Here is a 13,515-nt window from a genome sequence, read left to right on the forward strand (position 1 = left end):
GTAATTACTGTGCCTCTCTGACCTTAGCCACCTTCTATGTTATTGACTCTATAGGGTGTCTGTTCATTACCTGGTGCCCTAATGATGGTCTGGATGAGCTGTTACCTGTCACACCAATAGAGTTTTTAATTTTATTTATTTTATCAGCTTGTTTTCTCCCTGGAAGCTTTGGATAAAGTGCCAAAGTAGAAAAAGTTCTACAGCTGAAGTTGGAGTCCAGCAGAAGTTCTTCAATGTTTGCTGGAGTGTAGAAGGGGAATGCAGGGTGCTCTCTTGAAATAAAAGTGGAAAAGTATAAAGTATATTAAATTGGGATGAAAAAACCAATGATTTTCAGCAGTAAGTTTATTAAAGATATTGGGGTTGAAGGATCTGGTAGGTTGAGAATTGGAGGATGCTAATTAGACTTTTCATTGAAGGGTGAGAGGAAGAGCATCTTTCATTTCTCATGATACCCTAAGGTCAACCCTGAGAGCAGCCTCTTCCCAGACTGGAGCTGGCCCCAGTGTTTGCCTGCAAGAGCCCCGAGATAGATAAATGATACAAACATTGTGTAAGTTCAGGGAGATGAACAAATCATAAACCAATATAATTAAAAGGGAGAGGTTTTAGACGGATATACTGTGGGCTATAGACATCTATACAATGGAAAGATAAACTAGAAATACTGGAGGTTAGATGCAGTGCAGGTAGATTACCCATAGTGCAAATAAATCATATGGATTAAAGTGAGCAGGCGGGCATAGATAAATTAAATATAGTAGGAATAGAGGCATCTTTGTAGCTAGACAGCAGGAAAGGCGTGGGTGAGTGTGGATCTGTGGATGTATCTCAGTTTAACTCTTCTGCTTTTTCCCTTGCAGTGACTCAGTTACAGACAACCTTAGCAGCTGTCCAGGAGCTGCTAATCCAGCAGCAACAGAAAATCCAAGAGCTCACCCAAGAACTGGCTGCTTCTAAGGTACCAACTTCCAGCTCTTCACCTTTAGAGCATCATCAGTTTTGGAGCATGCGTGGCTTCTTTTGTGGGCACATGGAAGGCACCCATGGGGTTCACAACCCAGCCATCAGCTCTGCCATATCTCCAGTTTCTCTGCAGCTGATTTCTTCATGGGTGGTGTGGTTGGAGCACTGGATATGAGTTGGGTACTCACTGAAATACATCTGATTTTGGAGAGGGCTTTACTGTGCAGTTTTAGATGAAGCTCATGAGTCTGAGGCCTCAGAACTGTTCTTAGCTCTGTATCTTGTGCTGCATTTGAGATGAAATTATTGTGGAATTAGTCCACTGACCAACAGAGGGAAAGACAGTTGTGCAGAGAATTTTTTTGTGTACGTAATATGTAATTTTATACATTTGTATTTCTCCTGTACTCTGTACATCCTGTTCAGCCAAGCACACACTTGAAAGACTATATTTAAGTCACTTGTTCAGATCCACGTAGTGGCCAAATATTTTTACTATTTGGGTTCTTGTTTCAATGATTTTGGTCAGCTGAGTGTAACAGGTGGCCTCATTACAACCTTGTTAATGACACACAGAGACCAGTTCCCCTTGACTCTTGACTTGACCTTGGCAATAAAATCATCAATTCTGACTAGTTTGTGTTGTTACATGTGTAAATAAAGTAACCACTTTTAACCAAAATTGATTTTCTTTCTGACAATGAGAATTAGTGCTTTACTCCAGAGTACTTTTCAGCCATTGGCCCAAGCATTCTGTCAGCCAGGAGCTGTTGACATGTGAGGCAATCACAAGGAGGTGAAGTCTTCCTTTGACTCACAGACTTGGATTATTCAAGGCCAAGATTGTTCTCAGATATCTCGTGGTGTTCTGTGTACAGGGGGATTTTCCTGTGAGCCCTTCAGGCTGTGTCACAGCCCTTCACCTGTGGCAGGAGCAGTTTCTCCTCCCCTTAGCACACTTCAGTCTCATGCACCCCCTTTGATGGTGTGTAACCAGTGGGCCACAGCTGAGTCAGTGCTGTGCACTCTGTGCAGGAGGAATCCCTCAGTGGCACAGCTGTAAATGCAGCCATGAAAGCCAGTTTATGGTCACAACTCTGTGCTTCAGTTTTCCTTGGGAACTGTGGCCTGACAGTGGCCTGGAGCCAGTCCGGAAATTGGAAAACTGTTTTCAGGTCTTAAGTGTTAAGATTAAGAACACATGTTGAGCTTTAAGAAGGAAAAGGGCCATAAGTCTTGGTGGTTTAGAGAGTCTTGAAGAAGTTTTTCTTCCCCCCTCTCTACCCCCTGCACTGAAATGGTAGCACACATTGTTATGATATCTAAACCTCATGTGTACAAAGAAAAACTTGGGCAACCCCACAAACCAAAGAATAAAAGCTGTGTTTTCTCAGCTGTAATGTAAGTTTTTATATCTGCTTTTCAAACTCCTACTGGCATGCTGTAAAAAATTAAAAAGAGGGACTTTAAGTAATTAAAAAACCTACATAAAAATTCAAGGCTTGAATTTTCTACAACTGTTTTTAAAGAGACTGGCTAAAAAGCCCCAGATGTCAGATTTTATTTCTAAATCCTAGGCATCTGGCACCATATGTGTTTTGGAAATTTGAGTCCTTTGCAGGCCAGTGAGTGGAAATCACTCCCTTGTTAATGTGCTGCTGCAGCTTTCAAGGTCTTAGAAAGCCAGAACAGTGGCTCCTGGATTCTTGCTGTCTGAGGCTGGGAGTGTGAATCCTGAGGGAACTCATCTGTGTAAAACACAGCTACTACAGCCCGAGCCTCTCCCAGCCCGTTGGGTTTGAAGCCCAGAAGTCAGTGAGCAGTGCTGGCTGCAGGGTTACTCTGCAGCAGCTCAAATCTGTTTGAGAATAAGTTCTGGCTACAGCTAGTGGGAACTGCTGAGGAATTTTATGTTATTCCAGTTCTGGCTTCCTTTGGTGAGGAATTTATTAGAAGTGTCTCTGCAGTGATACTCACCAATATGTTTGTTCCTAATGGCTTTTAGCAGAATTTGCTGTGGGACATGCCAGGCATGAGTATTCTTTGGTCTTATGGCAACAGGAATTATTGGAGCTAAAGGATGGGATAACCACAGACCATGGTCTGTGTTTAGAAAACTCCCACTTCTCAAGTTCCCAAAAGGGTTAAAAGAAAGAATGCCAAAAGTATTGTTTGCACCATGCTATCTTCAGTTACTTACTCTAATTTCTGCCTGATATCCCGTGGCAATTCTGATGCAATTCTGACAGCAGCTGTACCAGGCTTCCATGAGTTACTGATCATCTTTCCCCACAACAGTGCATTCATTGCCTTGAAATATCCAAGAGTGCCTAGTCCAGCTGCTTCTGGAGATATAACCTGGTAACTCAGGCATAGATCTAATTCTTCAGATCAAGTAGGGAAAATTTTTGCAACTTTCAAGTATGTATTTATCAGCCCACCTCTAAATGCCACAGAGTGCAGATAATGGATTCTTTCTTTCATAATTTAGGAGGAATGAGCAAATGGTTTTAAAACAGTTGTTAATATATAATACTCAAATCTGTTGCCTCAGCTAAGTTCAGTCACATGAAGGAGTAAAGGACCTGTTCAGGATCCTTGTTCTAGTTCTTCTCTAGAAATCATTTGTAGGTCAGTGCCAAATGATTTGGTTTATCTCTCTGTGTATTGTTCTCTGTCTGATATGTTGGTGGAAAACATCCAATGTGGGCCCAGCTGTGCCTGAATTCTCACAAGCACTGGCCTCCTGAAAAAAGAAATATCCCCTTGAGATGCTTTAGCAATGGTTTGTGCATGGGATTGGAGACAAGATTAATTAGTCTCCCAAACACAAAGCAAATATTGAACAGTTTTGGCACCTTGAGACAATTATTATTTCTGGTCATTGTGGGGATCTGTTAAAGTATTTCTTAGTGTGGAAGTTGTTTTGCTCAGATCTGAGAGATTTTAAGTGATAGAGTTTATGTATTTTATCCACAGGACTCGAAATTCCCAGATGGGAGCAGAACAACATAGGAAAAAGTGACATTGTGAACTGTCTTCCAGCTCAGACATTGATCTTTATGTCTTGTTTTTCACATTCTAGGCCACAACTTCCACCAATTGGATTCTGGAGTCACAGAATATTAATGAATTGAAATCTGAGATCTACTCTTTAAAAGGACTTCTCCTGAACCGGTATGGATGCAATATGGGAGCAGACTGTTGTGGGGAAAGTGCTGCTTTCTGGGATTCCCTCAGTTGTGGAGAGGAAAGGCATTTCCAACAGGAACCACCTCTATATCCTGTTACTGCTATTTTAATAATGCCATTTTGCACTCCACTATCACTTTCTGTTTGCAGGTCTCAAAATGCTTTTCAAACTGGCCTTAAATCACAGAGTCCTTTAGGGAATTGATAAGATTTTTCCTTTTTGTTTGCACTTCCTCCACAGTCAGGATGCCTCTCACTTAGCTTGAGGAATTGACTGCATCTGCACCTGTATTCTGTTTTAGAAAGTCACTTCTGGGTGCAGTTCAGCTGCCTTGCTCATGGTCAGGGCACAGCCAGGCTGAAAAGCCAGAGCAGAGCACTCAGAGAGGATGGGGTGAGCTCAGCCCATGGTGGCAGCAGCAGCAGGGGAGGTGAGAGCAGCTCCTGTTCCCACTTCAGGCTCAGGGAAGGCAATGCCTAGTGTGGGCACTCAGTGCAGGAGAGCTGCCAGCTTTCCTCTGCTCTTGTTTGTGGCACTTGCCAGCTCCCCTGAGGGGCATGAGGACCCCCTGGCACACAGCCTTCATCTGCAGACCTTCATCTGACACCTCTTCATACTCCCACTTCACATGCACAGGCAAGGATGCATGGGAGTACATCAGACAGGCTTTTGTGCTTTGCCCTTCATGATGGATGGCTCTCTGAGGGCACCAGTGCCTCCCTGGCACTTATATTTGTCCTGTTTGGCACTGGGAATCTCTTGTTAGTACTGGGCATTAGCCTGATAGTATCATATCCTTAAAATCCACCTGGGAAGGACTCGGGACCAGCTTTCCAGCTGGTATGACTCCATTCAAGTCAGAGGAGCTGAACCAGTTTGTGGCAGGCAGGGCCTGGCCCAAACATGTAAAGTGCGTGCTGGGACTGGGAGAAAGGCTCTGGATTGCAATGAGCCAGGATGCAACAGTGGTGGATCACAGTGAGGTGAGAGCCAGGTGGTGAAATTCCCTGGCTCAGGCACTTGGCGTGTCTGATTTCTTGCTCCAGTGGGAATTCTCTCTACCAATTAATTAGTAATTGTCTTATAAAGGGACACCCATGTCTTTTCACAGGCAGTATTCCTGAGTGCTAGCTTACTTTTTAAAATTGGCCAAATCGGATCATTTTAGTACTTCAGACTGCCCAGCTGGGATGTTTTCCTTGTGTACAGGCTCGATTGCTGAGTGCTTGTAAAGCACTTTGAGAATCTCTCTGGAGAAGTGAAGTGGCCTTGGTTTTGCTCATTTATGGCAAAGAGTTTCAGCCTTGCTGAAACCCCTCAATATTTAAAATAAAAGCCCCTTTCTTTCCTTTTCTTTCCCTCTTCTCCTCCCCAAGGAGGCAGTTCCCTCCCTCCCCTTCAGCTCCCAAGATCCCATCCTGGCAGATCCCAGTGAAGCCAAGCTCACCCTCCAACCCTGTCGTTGCCAACCACAACAGCAGCAGCGACATCTCCCCAGTCAGCAACGAGTCCACCACGTCCTCCCCAGTGAAGGAGAACCACAGCCCTGAGGGCTCCAAGGTGAGCTGCCACCTGCTCAGCACGGAGGAGAACACCGCGGCCGTCATCGACGTCACCAGCCAGGTGCGCATGGAGGTGCAGGGGGAGGAGGAGAAACGGGAGACCAAGAGGAATGATGAGGAGGAAGAGGACGATGAGGATGATGATGTTAGCCATGTGGATGAGGAGGAGTGTCTGGGTGTCCAGACTGAGGACCGGCGAGGAGGGGATGGTCAGATTAATGAGCAGGTGGAAAAGCTACGAAGACCTGAGGGGGCCAGCAATGAGAATGAGATTGACTAAGACACCCTGGCTGCTGCTGCTGCTGCTGCACATCTTCCCCAGCCTGCTGCACTGTCCCCAGTGCCTCTCCCATTTTGTGGAGGGAAAAAGCTACCATTCCCTGCAGTGATTCTCCCTTGATTGACCTTGAGCAAGGTTGTGATTGCTCAGTGAACAACATGATTGCCCTGTTTCACTACAGGGCTTTGCAGTCTGGCAGTGGCTTCTTCTCCCCTCCCAGCCCTTGTTCCTGTGAGCTGGGGTCACTGCCAGGCTGGCAGACCGATGGCCTTACCATGCACCACAGCTACAGAATACGCCCTCTTACAGAAGCAGTTGGCCTCTTGCTGCATCCTAGAGCCCTTCTATCCAATTTCAGAAACCAGTCTGTCCTGAGCTCCTTGATTTCACAAGCCTTTAATCCCACATAAGGCCCAAACCAGTTCTGTTTCCCAAAATAACCCTGTTTTATTTCTCAAACTACTTGATACTCTGTTGGGAAAAAAAAAAAAAAAAAGAAAAAAAAAGAAAAAAAGAAAAAAAAGAAAAAAAAGGTAAAAAAAAGAAGAAGAAGAAAAAAAATCTCAGTCTTGGCTCTTCCAAATCTTATGCCAAGCCTCAAATTGCTGAAACTACCTAGCATGTAAAAACACTAAATTTCTGTGGGGTCCAAAGAATGCTGTTTCCACCCCGCATGCTTACATTCATCAGAGTGGCCTGGTGGTAGACACCAAGTCCAGGTGTTGTGGCCACAGTAAAATCCATGAGAACAGGTGGCTTTGGTGATGGTTGCTCCCCAGTAAAAGGCTTTAGAAGAAGTTGACTCCACTCATCCCAGTTATTACCCTTCGTCCTCCAAAGACAAGGAGCTCACATCAGTTTTTGACATCTTATATTTCATTTACAGCTGCCCTGAATGAATAAATGAATGAACGAATGGGGTGAAATCAGATGCTGAAACAGTTGATTAATTCTGAATATTTACAATGGTTTTTAGCCTTTTTTTTCCTCCCTAAATGAGAAGAAAAATGAACATAAATGGTACCTCTCCACTGACAGGCACCTGCTTCAGCAAAGCAGTCTCTCTAGCAGAGAGAACAGCTCCAGTTCTGAGGTTTAACCACTGGCCCTTCTTGCCCAGTCCAGCCTTGTTTTTTGCCCCGTTGGGCCGTACACAAACCAGTGAATTTTAAACCTCTCATTTGCAGCATTGTGTTTGCAGCTGGTAAAATGGTGGTGTCCAATGATACTATTCACTGCATCAGAGCATCTTAGCAGAGCAATTCTTGTAACAACTGAGTCTCACTGTCCTCACCAAGCAAGTGTGCTCGTCTGTGTGATCATGTATAGATTTCAAATATAAAATATGATTGTATATAATTGTAATAAATATGAGTTACCACTATTTAACACCAGGCTATTACTGGATTACCGTGGCTCTTATTTTTTGGGAGAAACACACATGTAGGGTGGTCAGGGGACGGGAAAGGGATGGTTACAGAAATCTGGTCCTTTTAAAGTGTTTTCCAAAGGATGTTTGTGGTTGGTTTTCTGACTGCTCCAGTCCTAGGCACTGTCAGCAGGAGGCAGTGGTGTAAGAGCAGTGTGAGGTACACTACAAACAGCTCTGGGAGCCCGGGAATGCTGTGCTGTCTCCGATGGGGCAGAGGGTGGGTCACCCCCGGTGAGGGCAGTGCAGTTATTCTGTGCCTCTGCTCCCAGCAGGAGGCTCTGCAGGGTGTGGAATAATGCTGCCTCCTGCTCCTTCCACCAGCAGCAGGAGGTGCTGAAGGGAGCTGTGAGATATCCCATGGCCCCTCAGTCTTATCTCCAGGAGGGAATGCTGTGCTGGATCCCATGACTGGTCTAACCCTGCCATCCCAGTCCCAGAAGCCACCGAAGGAGATGGTGTGCAGCAAGGAAATTGTAGCTACTACAGATCCATCATTGTTCAACAGAAGGATTTGGCTCCCTTCTGAAAAGAGAGGGATTTACTTGATTCCCAAGTATTTGGGTGTCTGGTACACAGTGACATTTTCCTGCTCGGGGGAGTGAAAGGGACCTTCATATTACTGTATTTAGACCTGCTGCTGAATGTGATGATTTCTCATGCCTTAAATGGACGAATATCTTCCCCAGGAGTGAGTGAGTGTGTGTGTGTGTCTCTCTCTCCCTCTCAGTCTCTCTCTCCACTGTTTAACGTTCACAAAGAACGTCACGTTTAGCTAAAACAGGGCAAATTTGAAAGTGTTTAAAAAGAAAGGCTTTTCTTAAGACATGACACTTTTCATTTCTCCAAGCCAGGAATCCTTGTGAAGAGAAAACACAACAACACAGGGATGTGAGGAAAAAGTATTGTCCTGCCTGTATACATTTTATATACATAGAAGGTCTTGAAAATAGAAAGTGCCTGGACAACAGCAGTTGGTGAAATGTGGAAAATACGTTGCTGAGGTATGTGCCTTGCAGAGTGACTTACAGGGTTTATAGTACAAGTATCCCTGCGGGTTGATTTTTCCCCCCTTTTCCTCCATGTTGCCACTGTTCAATTAATTTACCTCAGGATTTCTGGTGCAGAGTAAAAGGCAGTTTTCTTTAGCTGCACTTTTCTGTCCATTCACTTTTTGTTCTTAATACCTTACCAGTTCTCTTGGTTTTCTGTATATTGTGCCAGTTCTAAAGATTTTCCTTTCTCCAACCTGATGGATCCCACAAAACCCCATCAAGGCCATTGTTGCTTAAAACATGTAACTGTTCCTCTGGCCGTTGAAGGGGTGTTTGTGTATTTTGTTGAAGAGATCCAACCCACCAGCAGAGAATTTGGAAGAAGCCAGACCTTCTAACCTGCAGGTACAGTCATGAATCACAAGTTCTGTTCCTCTGTGTTGTGTTCCTTCTCTTTCCACCATAGCAACAGTTGCAGGAAGAAGATTTTGGTCCTGGTAGCCTGACTACTAATATATATATATATATATAAATTTTTTTTTTTTTAATTTTAAGACAAATTTCTTAGCTCAGCTGCCCTGTGAAATACTTTCCCCTCTGGTCTGTTGGCACTGCCAATGGCATCATTTTATCTGCAGAGGCAGCAGCAGCAGTTCCCTGGCTTATTCTAGTGCTGTTTTACTGTGTACTCTATTTTTACTCTGTTTTACACAGGAAGAACAACAACACACCAGAGGGTTGAGCTCAGTGGGTTCCTAACATGGTTTCTATAGGTCTTTAATAGCATATAAAAACCAAGTGAAGGGAGCTTCTTCCGTGTCATCTGCACACGTTTCAGTCAACTCCTGTGACCCTGTGCTTTCTCCTAGAGGAAACAATATCAGACTGGTACTTCCCAGTAATTTGAAAATATAAAACCTCCATTTTCAATAGCTGCAGGAGAAATGGGGGCTACTCAAAAGGGGAAAAGAGTCAAGAGATTTGTTTCCTGGTCATCTCCCTCCAACCTCCCTTACCCTCAGATGTGCCAAATTGGTCCTATGTGCGTCTTTGTCAAAAGCAGGAAGAATAATTTAAAAAAATTTACTGGTAAGTGGATTTCACACATGGTGGTGGTAAATACTGGCTGATAGACACAGAGCTGTGACACAGACAAGTTGCTGAGAAAGGCACCTTTGGGAACCAGATGTTGTATAAGGTCCTGCAGCTTGTACAACCCCCAGCCCCATGAACTCTGTGCCCTGGAGTGAGAGCCCCAGCCCTTTTCACTGAGCTCAGCACACTGGGGCTGTGCGGGTGGGAGTGAGGAGCTGCCCAGCACCTCAACTGCTCTGAGACACACTTGGATCTGCCTTTTCCTTGCTGCAGCTCGGGTTCTTTTGGCAAGTAAGCACTCTTTTATAACTCTTCTTTCTTAATTTTGTTAAGGGGAGGAAGGTTTGTCAGAAGGTCCATCCTGGTGTGTGCAGGTGGGAAAACTGTGGTTTGTGTTGGAGCGTGGAGAAGCCCAGGTGGTGTCTGCTCTGGCATTTGCAGAACTTGCTGCAGGAGCAGAGGCTCCTTGCCTTTCCTGTGCCTGGGGAAAACAAAGGCTCAGGCAGCAGGCCCACAGCAACATTTTGTTGCAAACCTGTTTTGTTGAAGTCAAGGTCTCCATGCTTGATTAAACCCCTCAGCAGCAGCAGTGGAGATCTAAGTGTTTGCCTGGGGCTTTGACACAGGAAGCTTTGGAAGGCCCTTTCTCTATGGTGGTGCTTAGTGTAATTGTTTGTGGTTGGTGAACCTGCACACCAAAAACTGATGATGAGCTTGAGCTGTGAGTTTTCCAGCCCTCTCATACCATTGGGTGCTATGCAAGTGCAAAGCAAAAAAAAAAAAAAAAAGGGTTGATCTCCAGGGATTAGAAACATAAATACAGGGGTGCTGGAAAGTGAAACAAGGGAAATTATTTACCTAAGGGTGCAGGAGAGAGCTTCTAGCTTTCTCCATTTTCCCTTTTATTGTCTTATCCCCAGGAGTCAGCCCGGATAGGCACCTTTGGAGCTGTGTCCACGTGTTGTGCTGGTGAAAGGGTGGCACTCAGCACTTCTTACACTCTTAAAAAGAATGTGAACATGGAAATGTACTTTGGGTGGGTTTTGGGTATCAGGGAAGATGGAGATCAGGGCCTGACTTCTCCACTTGCTGTGCAGTACAAGCTGCACACTTTTAGATTGAGGGGCTGGCATGGTCTGTCCCAGATCAGGGAAAAAAAAAAATCCCATCCCCAAAAGGGAGCAAGCACTAACCTAATAAAGGCACCAGCTGGACGAAGGGAAAACCATCTCTTTGGAAAAGAAAAAAAAAAAACACAACCCAAAACCCAACCTCCTTTCTTTAGAAAAATAATATATTTCATCCAAATAAGGTAAAAATATTTGAAATGGGGCAGAAGTGAGCACTAGGCAGCATCTGTCAGGCCCTTTCTGAAAAGGGGAAGATTATTAAAACTCAATTACAATTTATTTCTGTAAAGTGTCTTTAGGGCTAAAAATCTCCCCAAATGCTTTGCAAGGACTGCTCAGGGATTACTTACAGTATGGGGCTCCTAGAACAACACCCTGTTTTTGTACCAAGCCCTCCTTTTCTACATCTGCTGAAGGAATTCCTCCTTCAGGATTTGATTTTGTTTCTTCTATATTTGTGCAAATAATGAGAGATATTTTATGATGCTGGCTGCAAGAACAGCCTGAAGAGGAACAGGAGGGTGGCACTGTATTTTTCATTGGTTTAGGTGAAATACTTGCTTTTCTTTGGGACTATGTCTCCTGTGTGAGAAGGTGATTGGCTGGGCAGGGCTGATTCAGAGGATCGAGAAGTACAACTGGGTTTTTTTGTTGCCTCCTTTTCTTTCTCTTCCTGTCACTTTGCCAGGCTGCTTGCCTGTGTCTCAGTCCCTCTGCTTGGCAAGGCTGTTCTGTGCAGCATCCTGCTCGTGTCCACCTTTCACCTTCCATCACGTCTGTCTCCTCGTGCTCTTTCCTTTCCAACACTTCACAGACTGCTTCCAACTTTATACCTCTGCTTCTACAGCTACTGCTGAGGTTTTGTGAGTGCTCAGTTTGAGTAACACCTGTCTTAAATTAATTCCTTTAATTGATTTAATTAAACCAGAGCAATTCTGGGGTGGACATTCTTCCATCTCTTTGAGCAGATTTGCTTTACTTAGGCAGTTTCAACTTAGTGCATGCACTAAGGACTGGTGCTAAATCCTGCAGCTTTCCTGTATAGATGAATTATTCCTTGCTTTCTTCCCCCTTCACTGTCCACAGCAGGTCCCATCTCTGCGTGCCTGTTTGCCTGCTTACCTGCCTGCTTTTTTGCAATAATATCAGCAATTCCCTGGCAGCAGCAGCAGGTTTTGGGTGTGAGATGGAGCTTGGGGCTCTCTGTTGTCTCACAGGCTCTTCTGTTTGCCAGAACAAGCCTGGTGCAGCCTGGAATTGGAATATCCCACTTCTGCAGCTCTTTCTTGCCTCCTTTCCCCCTGCAATTCTAAAAACTGCAGGCAAAACCTGGTGATCTGTGTAAAATAGTGGGAAAATGGGGAAGTGCCAGGATTCCCCTGGGCGTGGGTGCCCCCCTTGTGCTGTGGGGAGGGGATGTGGGGGACACCCTGTGCACAGGGATTGTGTGAGTGGCCTGGGCACAGCAGGGAGGGTCAGCCACAGCCCAGAGCTGCAGCCCTGCTGTCCTGTGGGCACAGCTGGCTCTTCCCCAGACGTGGCCTGCAGGGAAAGTGCCTGGCCACTGAATGAAGGCACTTGCTCCCCTCCGAGGGCTGGCTCTGGCCACAGACCAAGTGTCTCAGTTGTGCCCAGCTCAGTGTGTCCATTGCAGAGCTCTGGCATTCAGGCAGAGCCTGTCCGTGTCCTGGGACCCCAGGGAGGGTCTGTGGGCTCAGGGCAGGGGCTGCTGGTTGCCACTGCCCTGTGGGAAGGGAGGGAAGGGGGCAGGGAACAGCTCTGTCTGCCTGTCAGATTAATCTTCAGCTGTTTACTTAAATCCTCAGTGTTTCTTCATTTGTTTGTTTAAGAGTTTTCCTGCCAAAAAAGAGCAAAAGGAAGAAGGGAAGCCGCCTCTGTTGGCCACCCTTCCTCAGTGAGGATGGGCCTGGGGACGTCAGGGGCAGGGGCAGGACTGGGGTGAGGACACCCTGCAGGATGGACCCTGTTCCCATCTTCTGACCTGACCCTTGTGAGGGAGGAGGTGTCTGAGGGACTCCAGTGAGCCACTTCTTGCCCCAGTGCTGGCATGAAGAATTTGTCATCCCTTCCAGCACCTCCTGTACCTACAAGTGCTCAGTGCCTTTCTCCCCCTCTTTGCCCTCACCCATTTGGTAGGAATTGGTTTTTCAAAGTAGGAGTTGTAGGTTTTGTCAGGTTTCAGGTACTGGTGGAATTTGTTCAAGACAGCAGAGACCCAAAAGGTGAGGGCTGGAGCCTGAGTGTTGGATTTCCATGTGCCAGTGTCTGCCACAGAGGACTCAGAGGCTATTACAGTGATATGCCTGAGGTATCAAAGTACAACAGCAGCAGCAACTGCCCAGGTTTTGTCTTGACATTAGAACAAGAGATCTTGCCTGGTATCTGCTGCTTCCCAGGGCTCACCAGGTGCAGGGGCAGTGGTTGCAGGGCTGTGGGTGCAAGACTGCACTGTCACCACCTGCAAGGGCTTGGAGTGAATGCAATGCAATAATCAGACTTTGATTTGTTAAACTTGCAGCTTCTCTCACAACTTTTATGTGTCATTCTTCCTTTATGAAGTCCAGTCAGAGTCCCACTGAGAAAAGGCAAATTCCAGCAAAAGCTTTCCAGCAATGGATTGTGTTGTTCATGTCCCCTGGCCCCACCTGGAAACACGGCCATTTAAATATTCCATGTGCTGTGGGCAGAGCTCCAGTGAGAACAAACCCCTGGGCTCCAAGGTTGGATTAGGAACATGTTCAGATAATGACATCTGAAAACAGGATGGCTGGGAGCTACAGCAGAGCAACGAGGGGGCTTTGAAAGAGAGGAGTCTAATCCTCTCTGCTAATAAGGAGGCAGCTG

General features: G+C 45.7%; 1 protein-coding gene across 1 annotated transcript in view; it reads left to right on the plus strand.

Annotated features, from left to right (window-relative positions):
• The window catches only part of PEX14 (peroxisomal biogenesis factor 14), a 68,801-nt gene extending 61,411 nt beyond the window's left edge, over positions 1-7,390 (plus strand). Inside the window, exons 7-9 of the mRNA XM_083876603.1 lie at positions 864-961; positions 4,052-4,143; positions 5,536-7,390. Of these exons, the coding sequence (XP_083732729.1) occupies positions 864-961; positions 4,052-4,143; positions 5,536-6,001 (656 nt within the window). The 3' untranslated portion in view covers positions 6,002-7,390. The remainder of the gene's footprint in view (positions 1-863; positions 962-4,051; positions 4,144-5,535) is intronic.
• The last annotated feature ends 6,125 nt before the right edge of the window (positions 7,391-13,515 follow it).

This window comes from Zosterops lateralis (genome assembly GCF_965231275.1).
Source record: "Zosterops lateralis genome assembly, chromosome: 22".
Lineage (NCBI taxonomy): Eukaryota > Metazoa > Chordata > Aves > Passeriformes > Zosteropidae > Zosterops > Zosterops lateralis.